Source organism: Trachemys scripta, chromosome 8 (assembly GCF_013100865.1).
Source record: "Trachemys scripta elegans isolate TJP31775 chromosome 8, CAS_Tse_1.0, whole genome shotgun sequence".
Lineage (NCBI taxonomy): Eukaryota > Metazoa > Chordata > Testudines > Emydidae > Trachemys > Trachemys scripta.
This window is the reverse complement of record NC_048305.1, coordinates 14,021,155-14,044,121: the sequence shown is the minus strand read 5'-3', so window position 1 is coordinate 14,044,121 and position 22,967 is coordinate 14,021,155. Positions and strand designations below refer to the sequence as shown.

Below are 22,967 nucleotides of genomic sequence, written 5' to 3'. Positions count from 1 at the left end.
GACTAGCATAGAGATTTCATGAGGAATTATACACGAAAGACTAAATTTTTCCTAGTCCCCACAATCAAAGGTGAGTCTAAAGAAAATGGTGTCCAACAGAACATGGAATCACAGGCTGGTCAACCTAACATTCACCTCAGTCTTGCCAGAATTCAGTGTAACCTCATAGCCATGCAAAGAGCTATCTCGGAAGTATGCTCCAGTGCAAGACAGTTTGCCCCCAGTCTGATACAGTAGTCCTGGAGTGACCATGTAAGAGAACTGTGCAATCTGATTACATGACAACAGATTTAATTGTGGAGTCAGAAAAGTTGCATAATGAGTCATATGGTAAAAATAAAAAAGCAGAAATTAGGAACTTAGGGTGGGAATTTCAAAAGTGGCTTAAGAGCACAAGCCCCATTGAGTTCAGTGGGACTTTGTGTTCCTAGGTTATTCAAGTGCTTTTGAAAATTGCACCTTTCAGCTTTGATTCCTTTTTCTCCCACAAATTGTACTAAATTTTGTTTTCTAAACATGAATGCCAAGTAAAGGATCTATGATCAAAGTCCATACAAAATCAGCGTGTTTCTACCCAATTTATTAAGTGGTTTAGTTGTTTTTTAAAAAACCCATTAGCCACAATGGTAAATAAAATTTCAGGAATGCGTCTTTAAAACAGGGATGGGGGTGCTTTGCCACAGTGATTAAATGCAAGGAAATAAGTATTCTGTTTCCCCCCCCACACCCATCACAGTCTGTCGTATATTGCCATGGGGGGCGAATTGGATTCTTTCAAGGAGATATCCGTCTCTTATCGGATGATATGAAAGCACTGCGTCCAACCATTTTCCCTGTTGTACCACGATTATTAAATAGAATGTATGATAAGGTAAGTTTCATTTATTCTGTTTGTAGTAATAAAGTCAATAATTGTCTAGTAGTTAACTTAGAGACTTCCCTTAGGTTTGGCCTGTTTCACTAACTTTCTCGGACACTTTTTGCCTCACTGCAAATACATTAGACCAGATCCTTAGCTGGTGTAAATCTGAATAGCCTTTCTGAAGTCAATGGAGTTATATCCGCTTATACCAATTGAGGACCTGGCCCATTGTGTGTTAAAGTGAATTTCTGGGCATGTAGGTCCTGTTCCTGCTTCCACTACAGTCAGTAGTGACATTCCCAGTGATTTCACTGGCACAGGATCTGAGCCCAAGAGAAGCATGAATCAAACTTGGATGTGCTAATGCTTTCTCTGCTTTTGAGCCAGTGCTGGAGCTTGGTCCTCACTCACTGCTGGCAGTGACAGGAGAGAGATGCTGAGCAGTCTTAAAAGGGCTTAAATATTGAAAGCTCTGACTTAGTGGTTAAAAATCCTTCATACTAAGAGAAGGTCATGTGAGAACTCCATGGAAGATATTTAAGAGGATAGCATATTTAGTAGCCATGTTCAGTATGTGTAGAGTATTTATCCTAAAAGTAAGAGAGGGATCTAAAGGCACAAACTACTGAGGTAAACTTTCTGCAAGTTCAGGTCTGTTTGGATCTGGTTCCTCATTATTGAGACGGATACTAGGGGGTACTGATACGGAGAGCCGGTTCGGGTTGCTCTCTTTTAAAACATAGATAAAGATGGCCATCATCTCCTCAACAAATAGCAATATTTGTGCTAGCTGCCAAATATTCTCATTCAAGTTGCTCAACCTTAGAACTTTATCATCGTTTCACCTAATGGTGCATATAATAGAAATCATACAAGAAACACTGATCATATAAATGTAGTCAATGCCTCTATTCTCTTGACTTCTCCCCTCTTTTGTCTAAGGGAAAAGTAAGTATATTTCAGAATAGATTGCAACAAAACATAATTTGTACACCGACAACTGTAGCGTAGTAGTCTTAATTATACTGCTAACATAACAGTAACTTCATTGACCTCATTAGAGTGGTGTCTGCTTTGTCCAGTGATACATCTGATCCTAAGCTTTCGTGGGTAAAAAAACCTCACTTCTTCAGATGCACGGAGTGAAATTTTCACTCCGTGCATCTGAAGAAGTGAGGTTTTTTTACCTACGAAACCTTATGCCCAAATAAATCTGTTAGTCTTTAGGGTGCCACCGGACTCCTTGTTGTTTTTGTGGATACAGACTAACACGGCTACCCCCTGAAATCTGATCCTGTGGCTGTTATCATAAGGATATTAATACACTCTGTTTTCTTTCTTAGCTGAGTAATCTTTCATGTCATCCTGCATTCTCTTAGATCTTTAGCCAAGCAGATACTCCGTTGAAACGTTGGCTTCTGGAATTTGCTGCAAAGCGTAAAAAGGCTGAAGTTCAAAGTGGAATCATTAGAAATGACAGTTTGTGGGATAAACTATTTTTTAATAAAATCCAGGTAAGAACTTGGGGAAAGTGACTGTATAGCTGTTGCTCAAGAAATAATCAGTGAAGTCAGCTTGGCTGATTTAGAAACAGTGGAATTGAACAAAGGAACCTAGAGAGGAGAGAGCACTGCTTTTATTTCTCTTTTAATAGAGACATTTGTTTAATCTGCTTATTTTTGCTATTCACTTTGGGTACTTGGGTGCAATGCATCCCTGTGCTGAGGGTCAGCACAAGGTATAGGCATCACTAAAGTATTGCTTAAGCACTGTTTTATGGACTTAAGGGGTGCATAACATGAAATCCAAGATGGTGAAGAGGCAGCAGAACACTTTGCTGTTTCATGTAAAATCTCAGGAATCTGAGCAAATTCCTATGTATTATTAGGTGTCAGGCATAAGGGCCAAACTCTCTGCTCCATAGGAGTTAAGCCAGCAGAGAATTTCACCCAGAAGTTTAGCTTTATATTGAAATTCAATACACACTTCATATATCTAAATATCCTAGGTGGGCCACTAGAGAACAATGAATAAAATACTGGGTGTGAAAGAAGGAATGGCACAAAAATAGTAGCTAAACTCACACACAAATGGGTTTAACAAACTTATTTTCTTCGGGGCTTCCTGCCTCCTTAATCATCCAGCCTCTCTCAGGTTTACAGGGTCTTGCTCCTGTGAATTCGGTCTATTAATCAAATAAAATTGTGTTTTTTCCTCTGAACCCCAGCAGTAAGTACTATCTGTATTTGTAGCAATACTCCTCTGGCTTCCCACCAGCCACGCTGAAATAAAAAAAATATGGAGGGGAAGATAAAAAGAGATGGGGGGGGAAGTATTTTTGCTAGAGACATTTAGGCCTGTTCCAAAGTCCACTGAAAGGTTCCCATTGATTTCAGTAGCTTTTGGATTAGGGCCTTAGTCAGTACATATCCCAAACCATTTTCCCCCCTAGGAAAAAGCATACAAGGCCATAAAGGAAAGCCTGTGCATTTAACATGCAATTGAACAAGAGGGAAAGGAAAACAGAATATTTGAGGGCCTGTTGGGTGCAATCTGAATGGTCCTGCTATTTGCCACAGAGTCCCTCAGTAAAGCATTCCTAGGTCAACTAAATCACTGATATGCTGTATCACTCCAGCAAGCTCTGGTTAATTACTTTTTTTAATTGGATGACTTATCCAGTGACATGTCACTTTATGTTTAGCCAGCGAAACTGATCGCTCCTTTCATTTGTGAACTGCTTACCCTCAGTCTGCAAAGATAAGAGTTCAAATGATGACTAGGCATGTGTCCTTCACAGATGTAAGGCAAATCTGGCTCTGCATTGATTCAGGATCTGTGACCCTGACCTTCTAACCTCAAAGTCTAAAAATTACAAGAAATTCTTTGTCTTCCTTTTTTTGACTTACAGCATCGCTGAAAGGTGACAAAGGGGTTGATGTGATATCATCTACAGATACTTGAAGGACATCAACCTTAAAAAGGAGGCAGAATTGTTTGGGGTTGTTCAGGGAGGAATTACCAAAGCAATGGGATGAAAATGAGCAGGAAAAGAATGGAGGCAGGACATTAGGGTGATGATTTTTTTTTTTTTGTCCTAACCTGAAGTCCTATAGTGCCAGATGGATTCTTGCCTGCCTCAGGATGGAAAGATGGACTAGATGACTTCTTAGGTCCCTTCCAGCCCTACATTTCTATGATTCCATGCAGGCACACCCATGCATCTGTGCCAGGCAGTGTTGACTATTTGGGCAGAAAGGTCTGCCCATGCAGAATCAGTTGCAGGACTGGAATCTAAGACTGTGTGTAATAATCTTAAGGAAAACTATGGAATTTATATGAACAGGAACTAGCCAAAGCACATGGACTTTTTGTTCTGTTTGTACAATGCCTAGTACAATGGGTTCCTGGTTCATGATGTGGCTCCTATGGTGATGATTATAATTTTCTAATGGAAGAAGGGCTGTTTCTTTTGGGCTACTTCAGTTATATGCCGTTAGTGCTTTTCCTTTCAAGATGTGATTGAATGTGTATGCTCATATGGGATGCTAAGAGTTTTATTTTCTCTTATTATCTAACAGGCAAGCCTTGGTGGGTGTGTTAGGATGATTGTAACAGGAGCTGCCCCTGCTTCTCCAACTGTTCTGGGGTTCCTTCGGGCAGCACTTGGATGTCAGGTACACTTCACCTACACAGTTATTCAGATGCACTGTTGTACTAGCTATTCTACCCTGTTTCCCCGAAAATAAGACATCCTCCGAAAATAAGGCCTACTTACAGTTTTGCCTCTCGTTGTAATATAAGGCATCCCCCCGATAATAAGACCTCCCCGATAATAAGGCATCCACCGATAATAAGGCATTTTTCATTTCTGAAAAATAAGACATCCCCTGAAAATAAGACCTAGCGCATCTTTGGGAGCAAAAATTAATATAAGACACTGTCTTATTTTCGGGGAAACAGGGTAGTTGTTAAGAAATCAAGGGAAACCTATATTTAAAATAACATTTGCCAACATAAATCACAATAGAAATTGTTTTTTTCTGACAGTCAAAGATATAAATAGTAAGAGTGGGCTCAAACCACATAGGTCAGACATAGCTCCAAACTCTCCCAAAGTTGAGAGGAGTTTGGATCCAGGACTTTCAGTGCTTTATAGAGAAAGGCAGCCAATGACAAAGTTCAGATCTGGATACAAGTTCAGGAATATTTGGATTTAGGGTTTGCACCCATATCTAGAGGGGCGAAAAGATCAGCGACAATAAAATGGTGCAACTTGTCTTTTCAAAAGTCACATTGATTAATATCCAGGCATAGAGGGGGACTTTGGAGATGCCTATTTCCTAGGTCATTGAAGACCAGACACATACTGAAGGGACCTGTCTAGTGTCCTGGGAAGAAGGTGTGGGCCAAACCACTTACTGTAGAATCCAGGGAGTCTGAGGACACATAGCTTGCATGCTCCTAGAATTCTGCTCAGGTGGTTGGCAAAGCTAGTGGCCTCTAGAAGTAAGTGGCAAACAAGCCCCACCCTTCTCAGATGCCTGAAGCTTGCCAGCAAAAAGTTTCCAAAAAGACCCTTTCAAAAATGTATTTCATATTGGTGCAAAGAATCTGGTTTCTTTCACAGAAGTATACACTACTTTATTCAAGCAACTGTGATCGGTACAACTGTCTTCTCGTCCCACTATTTTCAGATCCTTACAGTGATATTCATTCAGAATAATATATAACAATGTTTCCCATACAGTGAAGACCAGAGTAACTTTCCCTGTCAATCTGTACACTGTGTATAGTGTAGTTTTAGCCATGTCGATCCCAGGATATTAGAGTGACAACGTGGGTGAGAAGGTAATATCTAAGCTTGTCTCTCTAATCAGCATACTCCATTATAGTTTAAATTCACAGCATTGTGCAACAAGAAGGAAACTGAACAATGTTCAAATCATATGTAAGCGTTAATCTATCATTAGGTTCAAAGCTATATATCTCTTTGTCAGGTTTATGAAGGTTACGGTCAAACAGAGTGCACAGCAGGATGTACCTTTACCACTCCAGGTGACTGGACTTCAGGTAAAAATGGACAAAACTATTAGTGTATTTGGAATACTTTTTTTGGGACCATAATACCTACAGGATACTATGCAATACTTTATGATTGTGCTGAATAATTTGGGTGAATTCAGTATTTATGAAAGTGAGGTATTAATGGCACTAGCCAAAGAAAGGTAGAATTTGATCAGATGCTATGCAAGTTTCCCTAGAGCAGGGGTAGTCAACCTATACACGTGAGCTGATTTTCAGTGGCACTCACACTGCTCGGGTCTTGGCCACCGGTCCGGGGGGCTCTGCATTTTAATATGATTTTAAATGAAGCTTCTTAAACATTTTTAAAACCTTATTTACTTTACATACAACAATAATTTAGTTATATATTATAGACTTACAGAAAGAGATGGTCTAAAAATGTTAGGTTTCAGAGTAGCAGCTGTGTTAGTCTGTATCCGCAAAAAGAACAGGAGTACGCAGGCCGAGGGACGTACTGGCCGCCGCTTCCAGCAACTCCCATTGGCCTGAAGCAGCGAACCGCAGCCACTGGGAGCCGTGATTGGTCAAACCTGCGGACATGGCATGTACACAAACCAGCCCGGCCCACCAGGGGCTTTCCCTGACAAGTGGTGGAACAAGTTTGGGAACCACTGTTCTAAATGATACACAAAACAGAACTTTGGGCTCTGTTATTAACAAGTTACTCTGAGTTAGGTCTTTAAAAGAGGGGTTGATTTAATTTCCTTTTGGTCAGAGGAAGATGGTAAGACAAAAGGGTCCTGTATTGTTACCCTTAAAAGTAGGAATCGTATCCGGACAGGTTAAAGGATTCTGCACACAGACACATATGCTTCAAGAACACTGAACTTCAAGAAGTTCAGCTAGAAATGGGTGATGTGCTAATAATAATCTAATGAGCACCATTTATAGAATGAAATGACAAATGACTTTAATTTGCAGGTCACGTAGGAGCCCCTCTGCCCTGCAATTTAATCAAACTGATGGATGTGGAAGAGATGAATTATTTTTCTTCAAAAGGAGAAGGAGAGGTATCATCTCAAACATTATATACAGCCCCTCGGTAGTTAACTCTTTGAGGCAGGCTGTCATTATAAAAATCTGTGAGCCATTTGTTACTGCTTGTATCTGAGAATCCATTTTAAGTGCCCCTTGTCATAGATTGAGAAATGAAAGGAAAAAAGCAGAACAAAGGAACACGTCAGGCAGCAATAGAACATCATAGTGTTAATTACAAATACAAGGTATTACAGAACCTCCAGCAAGTGCTACAGCTAATTACTTTTGAAGGGGCTGAGGGTTCCACACAAGCAGACCCTTACACTCACACAGAATCCCATTGAGGCATAAGGGTTCACCTAAGCCGACCCCTTCACAAGATTAGGGCTAGGGTTATAAGTCATATAGGGTTATAAGTCATCCAGTCCTCATGTATCCCTAGTACAGTGAAAACTCTTATTGAAATAGACAATGAAGTCAATAGGACTTTTCTCTGAGTAAGAACAGCACTAGGATTGTAAGACTTGGCTCTCTACATGTTTAAGGTCCCAATTCAGCAAAGCATTTAACCTCAAGCTTCACTTTAAGCATGTGTTTAAGTCCCATTAAAGTTAAGCATATGCTTATGTCGTTCGCTGAATAGGGATGGCTTGTTGAATCAGGGCCTAAATTCTGGTCCTGGTAGATACTGACTGCTATCCTGTCCCACTGAGGGCTTTCAGCAGCTTGCAATAGGCACTCAGAACTTTGTGGGATCAAGCTTAGTTCTTTTTATAATGCACTGGAACTAATTTGTTTACTTTTTAACATAACTATTTTTCTTTTTTCCATTTATATTTTCAAGTTCAATGAAGGGCCATTGATTCACAGAATAAAATCAAAGCTGAGGATTATATTTACATTTTCCCTTTAATGTCAATGGTTGTCAGCCCATTTCATAACCTATAATATCACGCATGCGACGTTAAAGAGAAATTAAGTGTAATTTCGTATTATCCCAGAGTTCTGCATTTCCAGTTTTCCTTCAGCAACAAAACCTCAGCCCATGGCAATTTACTGGCGAGTGCTTAATACCATAGAATGTCAACGTGCTCCTGTGTTTGCGTCTATGGCTCTGAGCCTACATAGGCTGGATTCTTGCAGAATCCCACTGATTTTGAGCAGGACTCTTTGCAGGCACACGTAGTTGTGCTAGTGGATCCCAATGCAGGACTGAAGCCTAAATTAGCAGCTGGAGTCTCTCAAAGAATATACCCGCTAATACTTTTAATCCTTTTAGCTAATGAGGATTCCTTAGGCTCCAGAGGTAAAGGGTTCAGATTTTAGTCCTGAGTTCTGTCCCCAATGCCCCATATGTACAGTTTAGCTCACGAATCTAGTGGGTGAAATCCCATCCCCACTGAAGTCAATGGTAACACTCCCATTGACTTCAGTGGGGCCAAGATTTCATCCAGCATCTGGATGTACAGCATGCAGTGATATGATTCACCACGGTGTACTCTGTACTCCCTAATTATGTTCACAGCTTACCCTGAAAGCTTTGACACTTTATTCTTGCTAGTGCATTTAGGTTTTAACTAGAGGTGAGTGACATGTTCACAACAACGTTCAAAATCTAAGTGTTTTCCTATTTTCACTGTAAATGAAAAATATGGCCCAATTTTCAGTGCAAAGTATCTGCACTAAAGCAAGTTCATTTTTAGTGAAAATGATCGCATTTTTCAGCAAAATTGTTGTCTTTATGAAAAATATGTGGAAGGTTGTGATATCACATGCATTAGCAGTCAGTTTTTCTGTTCTCATGAAATACTGTCAAAAGACAATTTTAGGGCTGAGAAAAACAAACAAGAAAAGTCCAGAAAATTTCACACACAAATTGACCGAAGTTTTGCACAGTCTTGTTTTCCTACCTTACACTTACATTCATTTAAACAATATATGGTTGGTGGCAACAATTTGAAATATTTGATTTTATTGGAGCACTCAGATGGGAAAGAATCCACCCATTAACATTTTGGTATGATTCCACAACAAAAACTTGAGACTTTGTCAGCAACCATGACTCTTTTGCAGATATGTGTGAAAGGACCCAATGTTTTCAAAGGTTATCTAAAAGATGGTGAGAAGACAGCTGAAGCTCTGGATAAAGAAGGATGGCTTCATACTGGAGACATTGGGAAATGGTTACCTGTATGTACTGGTCAGATTCTCAGTTCTTGTGTAAATTGTATATTCCTATTCTAAGGTAGTACACTTGTATTTTCAAGCAAATCTGTGTTTTTTGTGGAATAACCCTATGTCAACCTCCAGGAGTTCGTGCATCCTCAGAGTCAAGTCCATGCACCTGCGTCCCAGTTACAGGTCAGCTTCATGCCTCAGCATCCCAAGTTTGAAGCAAAGCATAAAGAAAAGTTTCTTTGATATCTCATTAGTTCATGTAAGGTATCAAGCAGATTTGCCTCTGCCCAGAAGCTATTTTAATGTCCAAAGCCAATCACTCAATCTTTAATTAATCTTTGGAAGAGATGACACTGGGGAGACAGAGATCAGTTCAACTGCTTCGGAAATCGAGCCACCTCTACAGTGGCATGCTGAAATCAACTCACTTGTTTAAAGACCAAACACCTTGATTTTTTTTTAGAAGTACTAAATGCTCTCAAATACCATTCAACTGCAAGTTCTCAGCACTTTTGAAAATAGTTACTAGTTTCTGCAATTTTTTTTCATATTTAAACTCTAATAGTATTTGATAAAGAATTTGTCTAAACAGCAACATCTATGTTAAAAAAAAATTTTTTTTTAAATTATCAGGTGAAAAAAATATCCTACCTGGAACAAGAGGTGGAAAGATGAACTCAAAACAAAACTGGGAAACCTCTGAATACCAAAGCATTTTCATTATCTTTCGAGTTTTTTAAACACCATTATTCTGGACCCTGTTTTATACATACAAAAGCAAGTGCACAGAGCACTTTTTCAGACTGAAAAGTGAGGGGAGAAAAGATTTTTTTTTTTTTTAAATGAAATTTCTTATTTTAATCTGTCTTTCAGAAGAAAGACAATGTATATCAAAAACTTGTTGGTTTCGATGTATAAATGGGCATTTGGCAGAAATGTCACAAAAAGCAAAATTTCTGGGCAGCATGATGGCCTGGGACAAAATGGTCATGAAGTATTTTTTGGTATTTTTAAACAGTTCTTCTGACTACCAGAATAGCACTTTCCTTCCTTGCGTGATGATGGTTGAGTTTATAACGGAAGTTTGGACATTACCCTTAAAGAGACTCTATCATGGCTGATGGGCTGAAAATACAACCTGTGTTTAAGAGACTGTATTTATCAAAAATGTCCTCCTGATCCTGAAAATCTCTTTTCCAAGTGAGGACTGCAAGACTGATTAAATTCAACCTTTTCTGCTGGGCAGTTCACTACCAATAAACCTTAGGTAGGGCCAGTTTCCTGGGTTCAGACACTCTTGCTCTGATCTTTGCTCTGCCTGGATGCTTTGCTCTTATTGGTAGCCAGGGGATTGTGCACCTCCTCCCAGTTTTACTGTTAGCTCTTTTAATGAAAGGTAGAGTCAAAAAATACATTGTTGACTGGGCCTGTATATTCAGATAACAATTTTGGTAACCATCATCTCTCTTTCCCAACAGACTGGGACACTTAAAATTATTGATCGGAAAAAGCATATATTTAAACTTGCTCAGGGGGAATATATTGCGCCTGAAAAGATTGAGAATATCTACATCCGCAGTGAGCCTATTGCCCAGATATATGTGCATGGAGACAGCTTACAGGTAAAATGTAACACTTCAAACAGTCTGCTTGACAGGTTTTGTGCCTGCCACCAAGGGGTCAGTAAAGATGACCTTTCTACCCCTCACCATCCTCCTCCTCAATTCTGGAATTGGCTCATAGCCAGTTAGGCCCCCAACCACTTGAGTGACTATACACAGTTTGGGGAATGGGTGACAATCTAGCCTCTAAAGCTACCTTATTATCCTCCTTCAAATCCCTCCTTAAAACTCTCCTGTGCCATGATGCCTACAAAAAAAATCAACAAAGGTTAGGCTGCTGGGGTGCTGAGACTACTGGCATCAACTTTTAGAAATAGAGAACAGCAGAGCATATGCTAGCGCTGCACTTTAATTCACAAGTGGAGGACAAGTGCAGGACCCTTCATCACTTGTGTCCTGCATAGGACCTGCATGTGAGAGGTCTGTCTGCCAAGTGCTTACGCAGGTGGGCAGAACTATTCTCTGTATTAAAACAGAATAGTTTGGGACATGTTTTCAAAAGTGGCTTCTGAAATTCTGCCCACAAAATTCTGCTCATTAAAGTTTTATGTGTGAAAAATCTGATTTTTGCGCACACAGTGGAGATAGCTGCATGTGTAAGCTATCCAGTTTACATATGCAATGGTTGGTGTTTTGCATACCAACAGGTACAATTTCAGACACCATAACAACTACCCTTACCCTCTAATCATGCCCTGGAGCCAAACACATATTTCTCTTTGACATCAATATGATTTCCCTGGATGGTCAGAGATCCATGAATGGAATAGTGATAAACAAAATGGACCAAGTTCTGCTCCCACTTATACCAGCATAAAAGCAAAGTAACTTTGTTAGCTTCGGTGCAGAGTAGAATTCAAATTCCAGAATCTGGGCCAATGTATTATATTTTTCTGGCAAATATATTAACTGTCATTTTACGGATCTTTTATCTGAGGAGAAGAAATGTTCATCACAAATACTTAGTCATGAAATTTTAGCCAAATACAGTGCTGTATTGAAATGATTAAACCCAGCAAACTAAGAGAGATTATTTATGTACTGGAATATTATATTTTAAATATGGTTCTTTCCTTGGCTGATACATTTTTTTCTGATACAGGCCTTCTTGGTGGGAATTGTTGTACCTGATTCTGAAGTCATGCCAGGCTGGGCAAGGAAAAGAGGGTTTGAGGGAACATATGCAGAGCTCTGTAAAAATACGGTGTGTCCTTAAAAATACATATGTGTGTATGTTTAACAGTGATCTGTAATATGCAGCGCTAGGAAATGATAGCACTGAAATAAAGGTATGCTCACATAAAAGAGAATAGGCAAACCAAGCCCTTAAGCTCCTTAACATCATTCTTATTTAGTAGCTGTACTAATGGCACCTAAGAAGACAAGGTCTTCAGTAATCTTACACCTGCATATTCCACCTGTTTCCCCCAAGCATTGAGCATCGCCTGCTGTCATAGACAGAATACCGAACTAGATGGATCATTTGTCTCTGTCATTATGACCACTCTTCTGAATGTTTCTGTGAATATATATCATACAGTTTTTTCTACAATTAAACCTATGCAATCTCTTTTTAGACTTGTATGAAAGGTAACACTTTTTCTCTCCTATTAATGTTTAACTCCGCTAAAAAATTAATAGTAGTTGTTATAAATAATGGCAAGATGCAAAGTTTAAGTGAGAATATTCTACTTTGGTGGCTAAAGTGAGGCACTTATATTCGTGTTTAGTCACCTTAATAAGCAAAGTGGTTTTTAAGAAGTACTGAGCACCTACTACTGTCATGAAACATAGATGATTTAAACCACAATCCATTTACACACACACTTAATTTTAAAAGCACATGAATACCACTGAAGTCAGTGGGACTATTCAGGCACTTAAGAGTTTGTCTAAGAGTTTGAAGGATTAAGGCTTTAAATGTCTATCCTCAACCACCAAAGTTTGAAAACGTTAGCCTTACATTTTCTGCTGTATAAAAATATTATTACATTACTCATTTATAAAGCATTCATTCATTTTCTATTTATAAAGGAATTTCTTTTAAAGCAACATTTGCTAACTGATGTATGAACTGCCAGAATCAACAGTGTATTTGTGCTTTGATCAGTAAACTTTATTTTCCTGCTGAATAATTTAATTGGATGTAAAGATGTCGCTTGAAGGGTAACGGAAAATTATGTGTTCTAACCCAGGAACTGACACAAGCAATAATGGAAGATATGGTGCGGCTAGGGAAGGAGGGTGGACTTCATTCTTTTGAGCAGGTATGATAACATTATTCCCTATGGTCAGATAACTCGCCCCTTTACGATAAATAAGCAGTTGTTAGTATGCATCATATAAAGCCTAAATGTCTGAGTATGTTGTTTCTGAAAGTAATTATAGCTTGCATTTGTGTCTTTCTTAAACTCTTTGGCCCCTTAAGAATGCATGAATATTGCCACAAAAGTCCACAGTAATAAAAGCCTCATTATTATTTTGGTTCCATGCAGGAATTTTGTGAAAGCACCACTATACCACTGACAAATTATTTTTATCGTTTTTGATTAAATAAGGACTGCCCTGATCCCGCTTTCTACACACAGCAGGAGTCAGAGTAGATTCAGTGGGAGTTATGGGTGCATAGGGAATACAAGAACAGGCCCTATATAATCCCTGATATAATCACCAGAGGTCAAGAACAGTATTTTTAGGCGCCTGATCTTACTCTCATTGAAAGCAATGTTGCAAAGTAGGATCAGGTCCGTAATTACAGTACCATTCATGTAACTGACCTAGAAAATACAGCTGCTCTGTTTATTTTCAGTGCATGCACTAATCCTTTTCTGACGCTTGCCTAAATATTTTCTGCAACAGAATTACAAATATTCAAACAGGAAAATTCTGAAACTGATGCAGTATTTCATGATAGCCATAATATAGATCAAAACAATATTAATATAAAAGTGAATATCTAAGACATTATTTAAACATCACTAGTAAGCTTCATTTATTCGTTTGTTTTTGCTTGAGAAGTCCAATGAAAATCCACTGTGTTAGAGTTTGGAGAAGCTCCAGAAACCTTAAATCTCCTTGTCTCCATTTTTCTGACAGTTCCATAACTGATCAAAGAAATTCCACATGGAGCGTGGATCATAATACATGAAATTGGCTATCTAGTAATTACCCTGGGTTGTTCCTGCCCTAATCTTCACAATATGAATACCCTTAACTCACCAGTTCTACTGACATGTATTAAATAAACTGTGAGGTTATGAGAACTCTGCTGCAATGCTAAAAATCTAGGGAGAAACAATATGAAATGGAAATACCTGAATGTATTGCAGTTCGAAAACAAGGGCCTATTGTGTAGAGCCTCATGTGTAAAGCAGTATGTGATTGTTATGACCTAACAGTGAGTGGTCCAGATTATCTGACCAGTATGGACCATACAGAGATGTCCCTTTGCATGGGTCCACCTTCCCCATAGATAGTTGGGTGACATTTTTCAGACTAATAGTTTATTTGCAAAAAAATGTAGTTTCAGTCAACCCAAAACTATTCACTATTTGTCCCCTCTACCTGATGTGAAGAAGGGATTTAAATTTGGGTCTCGGAGATTGGTCCAGTCATTGAGCAATGGGATGTTCTCGGGCAGGTCTTTCTCATACTCTCCTATTTAAGCTGTTCCACTGAGTATAAATAATTAGACATGACCTTCGGTCTCACGCCTCCAGGTGAGTGCCCTAAGCCCTAAACTATAGAGTCATTCTCACACTCTGTCTCTGGTCTAACAACTATTTAAATAGGCATTAACTAAAACAAGCAAACCCAAGAGTTTTTAAGCAAGTCTAATTAAAAATCCTTTCTCCTCACAATTGCTCCACTTTCACGACCTTGATTCTTGTGATGTCACCATTTCACTGGTTCTGCAGTAACCCCAAAGCACTTCTGAGCAGAAAAGACCTGAATTTCTGATATATAAAAATCTTTTGAAGAGTAGTAGATCCAGGCCAATATATTCTGGATATTTGTCATAGGGTTTTTTTTTTTTTTAAGAAGACCGTCACAAGTGGATGTGAATTTTACCAGAAACTCTTCCCTTTGGTGTGGGGCTATATCTTATGCTGTACTGCAGAACCCTTTGCCACCCAGTCTAATTTTCCTCTAACTCTTTTCTTGGATCCAGACAGGACAGTGTTAATTTGAGGGGTCTTGTACTTTTAATCAGACTCTTTCATAATCTTTTAACTAGCTATAACATTAATGCACAAAGTTTACCATTTTAATAACTTTAAAAATAATTGCTGTACCACTATGTTGTTCTTTTATGTAAACATTTTGTATATAATTACATATAATTCAAGACTTTCAAAAGGTGCTGCAGTTTTTGAGTGCTCAACTCCGAGACAATTTAGAGAATGAGTGTTCCAAAATCATGCCCCTTAGTGCGTCTCAAATTAAGCACCCAAAAATTACAGCACTCAAAATCACTAGTCCCTTTTAAAAGTCACTTGGCCACAGTATATAAAGAAATTATTTGTGGTCCCTGGAATAAAATGCACACAGGGAAAAGAGAGCCACAGGATTTCATGGAATAAAAAAGTCATTCTTAAACCACACTTCCTACAACTCCTAGTCTGTCAAAATGTAAAGTGGGTTGGTGATGGGCAAAAAAAGCAGAAGATGGCTAAGGAGTCCTGTCTGAACCATGTGGATTGTGGCCAGCCATACAGAGTAGTTTTCTACTGTCTCCCACACCAGCACCACCATAAATATAATGGAAACACAACCCACTCCATCTGTGCCACCAAACTTCCTGCTGTGCTCAGACACCATGGATTAGTAAGAGCAGCCTGGTAAAATTCTAGTTGCCTGGGCTGAGTGGTTTTTATCACTGTAACTGGTCACTAAAACATCATTCCTTTTTTGCATGATCATCACCATGTTAACTTTGGATCAGAAGACTTTTTGCTCTTAGTATGATTTCTCCTTCTCCTGACTCTGTGACACCCTCTCGTCTTCTGTGACCCTTCAGCTATGTGGAAATTTTGTGGCTCACGCATAGCCACATTTCCCCTCTGCTTGAGCCACTCTTGAGTTTTTTGGGGATATGCTCCATTGCACACCACACAGTGGAACAAAAGCACAGCAGACTGGATTCGTATTTCTTTTAGGGATGGGGGTAATATTTTGTGGGGGAGCATGTGGACAAAGGTTTATGGTGCAGGGAGAAGATGATGCTAATAAAAGTATGAGGGACTGATTGAGAAGTGGTGAGATACAGCGGTAGTATAGACAGGTGGTGGTCAAACTTCACCACTCCACTCTGTTAGTGCTTCTTAATTCCAACCTGCAACACAAATATTATATCAGTCCTGAGAGTTCCATTAAACAAGAAGAGTGTTTGGATGCTTTATGATATGGACAGACAACCAGTAGGATTGAAGATGGACCCAGCAAAGTCATTTTTGCTGATAACCTAAGCAGGATAGTTACGATTTCAGGAGTTTTGATTAGTACTAATTAACAGTGGATGATGATAGTTTAGTCTTGCCATAAATATATTCATTTTCTATTTCAGGTCAAAACCATTTACATCCACTCTGATATGTTCTCAATACAAAATGGCTTGCTGACACCAACACTAAAGGCTAGGAGACGAGAGCTAAGAGATTACTTCAAAAAACAAATAGAAGAGCTTTATTCAAGTGTCTCCATATGAAGCGGCAGGAAAATTCTTCTGAATAATGGACTTCGTAGCAATATTGAAGTACATACTCAAAAGTACAGAGCCAGAATGACACAGTTGAAATGAATAAGCACCTGACCTTGTGTCTGAACCTTTTGTTGTTCCAAGACCTCACCGCTGATACAACAGTAATTTTCCTTTTTCATCAGCTGTAGTACCTTAATTTTTTACAGTATGTATGCTGTAGGAGACTACTGAAAACTACACTACATATCCATATAAAGATACATAAATTCCAGCACATCTTAAAGTATATCATGGAAGGTTATATTATTAATGCCCCCAAATACTATTGATTACACATCAGGAAAAAGGTATGTGATATATCTGTTGATATGATTGTATATAGCGTTATAGATTAGTGACTAAAATCCTGCATAAATCAATAATGTGGTCTACCTCAAACATTCAAAGGCTGATAATTAAAATCACAACTAAGTCTGTTTTCCCTAACCTAGAACTTCAAGCTAGATCTTTGGTCTTTTTTTTTTTTTTTTTTTTTTTAAGTGACAGCTTTTATACTCTGCAAGACAAATTCCATTGACTTTATGTAATCATCAATGATCTGACTAACAGAGAACGAGGAATAAAATCTCCTGATTTCATCTGTATGTAATATACCCATCAGCATATTAGGCCTAATAGAAAAACCCAGATTAATACCACTTTGTAATTGCAAAAATATTTTAGGAAGTTACAGAATTCCCTGTATTTCTTTTTTCAGTGCATCTGAACTCAGTTTATAGCATGGCAGATAGATCTTCCTTGAGATGCTGATTCAGCACAATATGTCCATGGGTTCATAAATGCACGAGCTGGGAAGGCTGTGGAAGGATTGGTGGCTCTGTGGCAGACTGATCTACTCAGGATCAGCATTCTGTGGGAGCTACAAAATAAAAAGCTTCACAAGAGGAGGAGAACTAGTGACTAATGAGCCCTCACCATCCTGTACACTCCTGATTCTTAATTTATTGCTTTACATGCTGCTAGTGCTGTGCAATCTAACTCCCTGGCACAGCTGCAGGTAGAGGAATGGAGCTCTGGCCCAACATATGAACTATAATGGTGAACAAAATGTTCAGTAAAACAAATTTACTTGCTAGAAATGGTGGCATCACATCCCCATTGCTGTAGCGCAACGATGAAGGGCCTCCCTTGTGTTGCTGGAGGTGTTACTCCTGAGTGCCCATGTTGCTGAGGTGGCAGCTTCCTCAATGGTTTTCCTTCCCACCTCCCATCCTGCCATCTCACAATGGTGGTAAGGTTACCACCTGGCTGGTATTTGGCTGCCCTGCCTGGTTTTTTTTATGGAATTACCAGAAAAATAATTTAGTCTGCCAGGTTGTCTTTTTTAACGTGGGCCTAAGGATTTGCATTATGATCATAATACACTTGGATATCTAATGTCAAAAGTCTGTGTCCAGCTAAAGATGCTGCCGTATTCCCACTTCTGCAGTTTAAGCGATAACTGCTCAAACGTGTTTAAAAAAACAGAAGCAACATGCAAGCGCAGCACACATGTGTGAGAGAGGGTTTGAGTCATGTGAGAGTGATAACTTCACATGTGTTATCTCTAGGGTGACCATATTTCCCAAGGGGAAAATGGGATACCCCCAGCTGCTCGCCTGAACTGCCACCCCACCCCACTCCCCGGCACAAGGCCGTTGCCAGTCACTGGAAGCCTGCCACTCCCCACTACCCTCCCCATGCAAGGCTGTTGCTGGTCACCTGAACCCTGCCCCCCCTCCACAAGGTTGTTGCCCAGTCGCTAGAACCCTGCCAGATCTCTGCATGCTGGAAAGCTTCCTTCCCCCTCCCCAGCCCTACCTCCCCCTTGTACGGGTCTGGCATCTCTACTCGCCTCCCTTTCCCCCACACATGTTCCTCCGCATCGCATCCCACTCTTTTGCAAAAGTGGGCATTTGTCCTGATTGCTCTTGCCAACTGATCAAGTTACCTTGTGGATGGGGGTTGGGGTTGCAGCAGGCTTGGGGTGGGGGTGGAGGGAAGGTACTGGGGTTTTTTGCGTTTCAAAAGGGGTATCTCTAGTGGGAGGGGGCACAGGTTTCTTTCTTTTTCTTTCTGATGGGTCTTCAAAATTGAGCTTTTAGCTAGGGAAAGATTGATCTTTGTGCTACAACCAATTTAAAATGTTTCCTTGACTGAATCAAGATCTATCAAAGAAGGACCCTTCCCTGTATTTTGGACATTTGCAAAGCTCTAATACAATTCCATGATCCCAATTACCATATAAAGCAGTTGGTCTGGATAAAGCTTAGCCTTCACTGTGGCAAAGGGGAAGCCACTAGAAAGGCAATATCTCCCCAGTGGAATAGGAGCAGACTCTGGAACTACATGCTCAAACAGCATGGTGTTAAAAGCTGTAGGCCTAAACAATTCAAAGAACTTGAGGACACTCCATGAGTGAACAGCCTTGGTGGCTTCTTCCAGCTAAACAGGGCCCCAACTTATTTTTTTAATAACTGCTATTAGTTATACCAATCCACACACTAGCATGAGGCTGCTAGATAATCTGGTTTGCTAGGGCAGTGAATACAAACGTATTTTTCTGTCTGAGACTGGAGTCCATCATTAGTTTTCATACTAAAAAGCCTAAGTTAAACTATTAATCTATACCTTCCCTCTGAAATTCCATTGCATGCTTTAAAAGAAATGAAATAAATTGAACTAATGAGCTAGTTTTATGCAGAGTCTGTTTTATTAAAGTCATTTCAGAACAAACAGCTAAAAATACACAGGAGACTGCGTCTGTTACATAATCTTGCTTGTACAGCACGTGTTTATTTGATTTATCAAATGTGCATTCTATGGGCCTGATTCTTCATTGCCCTGCATCTTGTGTAGTCATTTCCATCAGTACAAAATTGGTGTAAAACACTACCATTGTGATCTGGTAGTGTTTTACACTCATGTTACACTGATATAAATGACTATCCACAGTGCAAGGCATCAGAGCATCAGATGCAATACCTTTTTTCTCCTTTAAGCAAATATGATCTATTTTAGGAACCAGTAACTAGTTCCTTAAATAAACAGATGTGTAAAAGAAGCTATTTTCCACTGACCGTTCTCTACAGCATGAATTTAATTTACTTGCCTTTTCTTCTAAAATGATTCAGTCCACCTGACCTGTCCAGAGGATCCTAATTTGAATTTATTTATGGCTCACATGCTTGTTAATTTTAATACTAGAGGGAGTGGGAGTAGGAGTTGGAAGAAGAAAATATGTACATGACCACACCAAGATGATGTAAAATTTGGAAAGAATTGACTCAAATGAATATTTTTCAGCCATATCCCAAAAGTGTGTGAATTTTTAAATCTTTGGGAAAACCCTGGGTACATGAACTAAAGCCATCCTCATCCCCCCCGGTAATTTTATCTTGCGTAATTAGAACTTCCTCTGCAGATCACTCTCAGCCTCATTAACCTTGGAAACATTAGAAGGGATTAAAACCTCAAATGAATGTGCCTAAATATGTTCTTTAACATGATAAGCACTAACATGCGTTCCTTAAATATCTGGCACACCTGTCTTCCTTTTGCACGTTTTGGTTTTTCCTTAAGTGAAAATATTTATTGTGGCCATTGCAAGGAAAATCCCAGTATTCATTAGGTTTGAGTTCCCCTATGACCTCTTTATAGTATCTCAGGGTAATAATTTACACAGAGTGTTGTGTATCTTTGTCTTATTTGAGAATTCCCCTTCAAAACTCAAGTGCCATCAAATAAATGATAGTATGTACTGCTCTTCTCCCAAAGCATTTCTACTCTGGGTGGCTTAAAAATAAGTATTTTCATCTTATCACTTGAAGGTATAGGGGCTGATTCTTATACAAACCAGAGAGAAGAAAAAGTAGTAACTCCACTGAAGTCAATGGAGTTACACTGCTGTGAAATCAGGGTGAGATCAGAATAGGGCCCCTGTGGTGTGCCGACTGTCCGGTCCCCCAAAGATGGCATCACCTTGAGTAGACTAGTATGTTGAGGTAGTTCTACAATTCATTTTCCTTCATAATATGATGTGCTCTTCCCTTTATATAGTCGAAAAAGAGTTTCCTTGGGCCTGATCCTATGTCCACTGAAAAGATTGCCTCCTGTGCTCATATGAGAAAACCAGATCCAAACATACCTTCAAGCCCAATCCCCTTGAGAGAATGATGCATATATATATATATGATGTTCTTCACTCAGTATATTGCATAGCCAACATACCTCCCCTGCCCCAGAAACCATCAAAGAAACAAAGAAGATACACGATAGAACTCGCACAGCATTGAGTCCTAACCTTACAGGACTGGCAATATGTGTAATTAAGTAATGTGGTACTGAAAGGCAAATGTTCAGGGTAAAATATTCGATTCTATAGTGTACATTATAGAGAAGAAGTGGTAATTCCTTTGCTGCTAAAGTATGCTTTTACAGTACATTATGCAATTGCTACTATCTCAGCAATAGTAAGGTCCAGTGTCATTACTGCCTTGGGTATGATTTTGCTGCATATAACAAAGTAAGTTGTCTTTAATAATTCTTCTAGAATGAAACAAATTGCGTTAATTTCTTTTCCATGTGTGAAAAGCACAATCTTGTGATCTATATGTAAATAAACTACTATAAGATGAATGTAAACTCAGAAAGAATATACTATTTTTGCATGACAACAGACCACTTAAAGATGTGTTGATGTCTCACAGAAAACTTTAAAAAACATTTTGAGGAGCAATTCTATCTAAATTCTGCATTTCTCTTGTTCTGTTATTATAAGGGAACAGATATATGAAAACAGGATCTTTGTTGCTTTTTGGAGTTCTCCTGTTCCTCTTTTCCTAGGGTTCCATTCCTGCAAGAAGCAGAGTATCTACTGTTAGTTGCTAAGCTGTCTTTGCTCCTGTTTGGAAATTGAGGGCACTCACTCAGCATTCATTTTGGAGAAGGTACTAAAGAACTAAAGCACTATCAGGCCCATGCGGCTTAATTAAAAAATTATTACTGGTGTAAATGGGCACAACTCCACTGACTCCAGTGAAATTATGCATTACACCAGCAGTAATTTGGGCCAAGGGAATGTCTGTGAATCTCAATTAGTTGCTATAATTATGATGTCACACAGATCATTGTATCTTAAAATGAGGAATTAACAAGGGGAGATTAATTTTTAAGGAATAAGATCCCAGATGAAATTCTGGCCCCACTGAAACCAACAGGAGTTTTAACACCGACTTCAGTGAAGCCAGGATTTCATTCCTGTCTTTAAGCAAAAGCCTTTAACATTCAACAGTGAGGGGAGAACACCAGAAAATTGTACCTAAGTGGAACTGTTCCTAAATAGAATGTTTTCCATGAGACATCAGAGCCTCTTTAACCCCTTCACTTTAGTATACTATTTTGTTACGCATTTAAAAAACATAACTGCAACAAACACACAAATAAATCAGACATTTTCCTAAGTGTTGCTTATTCGATTTTCAACTGAAGTGAAGGGATTAAAATCTGTGACTTATAAATATGTGTAAAAAGGCATCTTAACTGTAATGAAAGATTTTTCAGTTTTGGTATATTAGCATGTATATCAAAAATATAAAAGGCATCTATGTAAACTTTTGTAAAGAACTAAACTGTCACATTTCTCAAAATTGCTCATAAAACATTCTTGTGCATTGACTTACAATAAAATCTTTTATAAAATCTTATTCCAACACTCTGTCCACATGATCAGAAACTAGTCATTCAGAATGTGTGCCTATATTAAACATACAGAAAACAAAACAGTGAGAAAAGGAATATTGGCACCTGAGATAAATGTTCGCAATCTTCAATGAACTTGTTGTTTCAAATTTCTCTGAAGATGGCCATACAGTATCCTTTCTGTAATGGTTTCAGCTCACTGTTGTTTTAAAACAAACAATAATAAAATAACCAAATGTGTAAGCTTGTTTAATAGAATTAACTATTGGGAATGCATAGTATTTTTTCAGAACTTGTGCTTAAAACAATAAAGTTTAAAATTATTCTGTCTCATTCCAATTTTTGTGTGCATGTACACTCTCTTAATATTACAGTGCCAAAGAATTAAAAAAAATTGTTGCAAAAGTTAGTAAAATTAAATTTATCTAGCTAAATATAATCAGGATGCTCTGTTACATTACTTTTCTGATCAAAATGTAATAATCTAACATAAAAACCTGGATTCAAGTAGCACTCAACTGGCTCATAAGAATTCCAAGCAGTGAAATGATAAGGCTATGCCTATATGCATATGAATTTATGACCCAAGAACAGTGAAGTGGAACAGAGATGCTGTCCAGACTGTTCTCTTCAACAGGATCCCTCCCTGCTGGACAAGGCAGGATTCCTCAGTGCAGGCTAAGGGGATGTACGTGCTTTGTCGTTCCTCTGGGCAACAGCACACTGTGGGCCTGGCTAGCACTTGCATGCATTGCTGGTCCTTGAGAACAGGGCAGGGTATAGCAGTAAGGCTGAATTG

The 22,967-nt window shown here is 38.9% G+C and overlaps 1 protein-coding gene across 6 annotated transcripts in view; it reads left to right on the top strand.

The window, feature by feature from the left end:
• Window positions 1–22,490, top strand: part of ACSL6 (acyl-CoA synthetase long chain family member 6) — a 111,917-nt gene extending 89,427 nt beyond the window's left edge. For all 6 annotated transcript variants that reach the window (XM_034778589.1, XM_034778594.1, XM_034778593.1 and 3 more), the window contains 10 exons: window positions 737–871; window positions 2,242–2,376; window positions 4,444–4,539; window positions 5,863–5,935; window positions 6,872–6,960; window positions 9,002–9,118; window positions 10,585–10,728; window positions 11,831–11,932; window positions 12,924–12,995; window positions 16,295–22,490. In XM_034778589.1, the coding sequence (XP_034634480.1) occupies window positions 737–871; window positions 2,242–2,376; window positions 4,444–4,539; window positions 5,863–5,935; window positions 6,872–6,960; window positions 9,002–9,118; window positions 10,585–10,728; window positions 11,831–11,932; window positions 12,924–12,995; window positions 16,295–16,435 (1,104 nt within the window). In that variant the 3' untranslated portion in view covers window positions 16,436–22,490. The remainder of the gene's footprint in view (window positions 1–736; window positions 872–2,241; window positions 2,377–4,443; window positions 4,540–5,862; window positions 5,936–6,871; window positions 6,961–9,001; window positions 9,119–10,584; window positions 10,729–11,830; window positions 11,933–12,923; window positions 12,996–16,294) is intronic.
• Window positions 22,491–22,967: the final 477 nt, after the last annotated feature.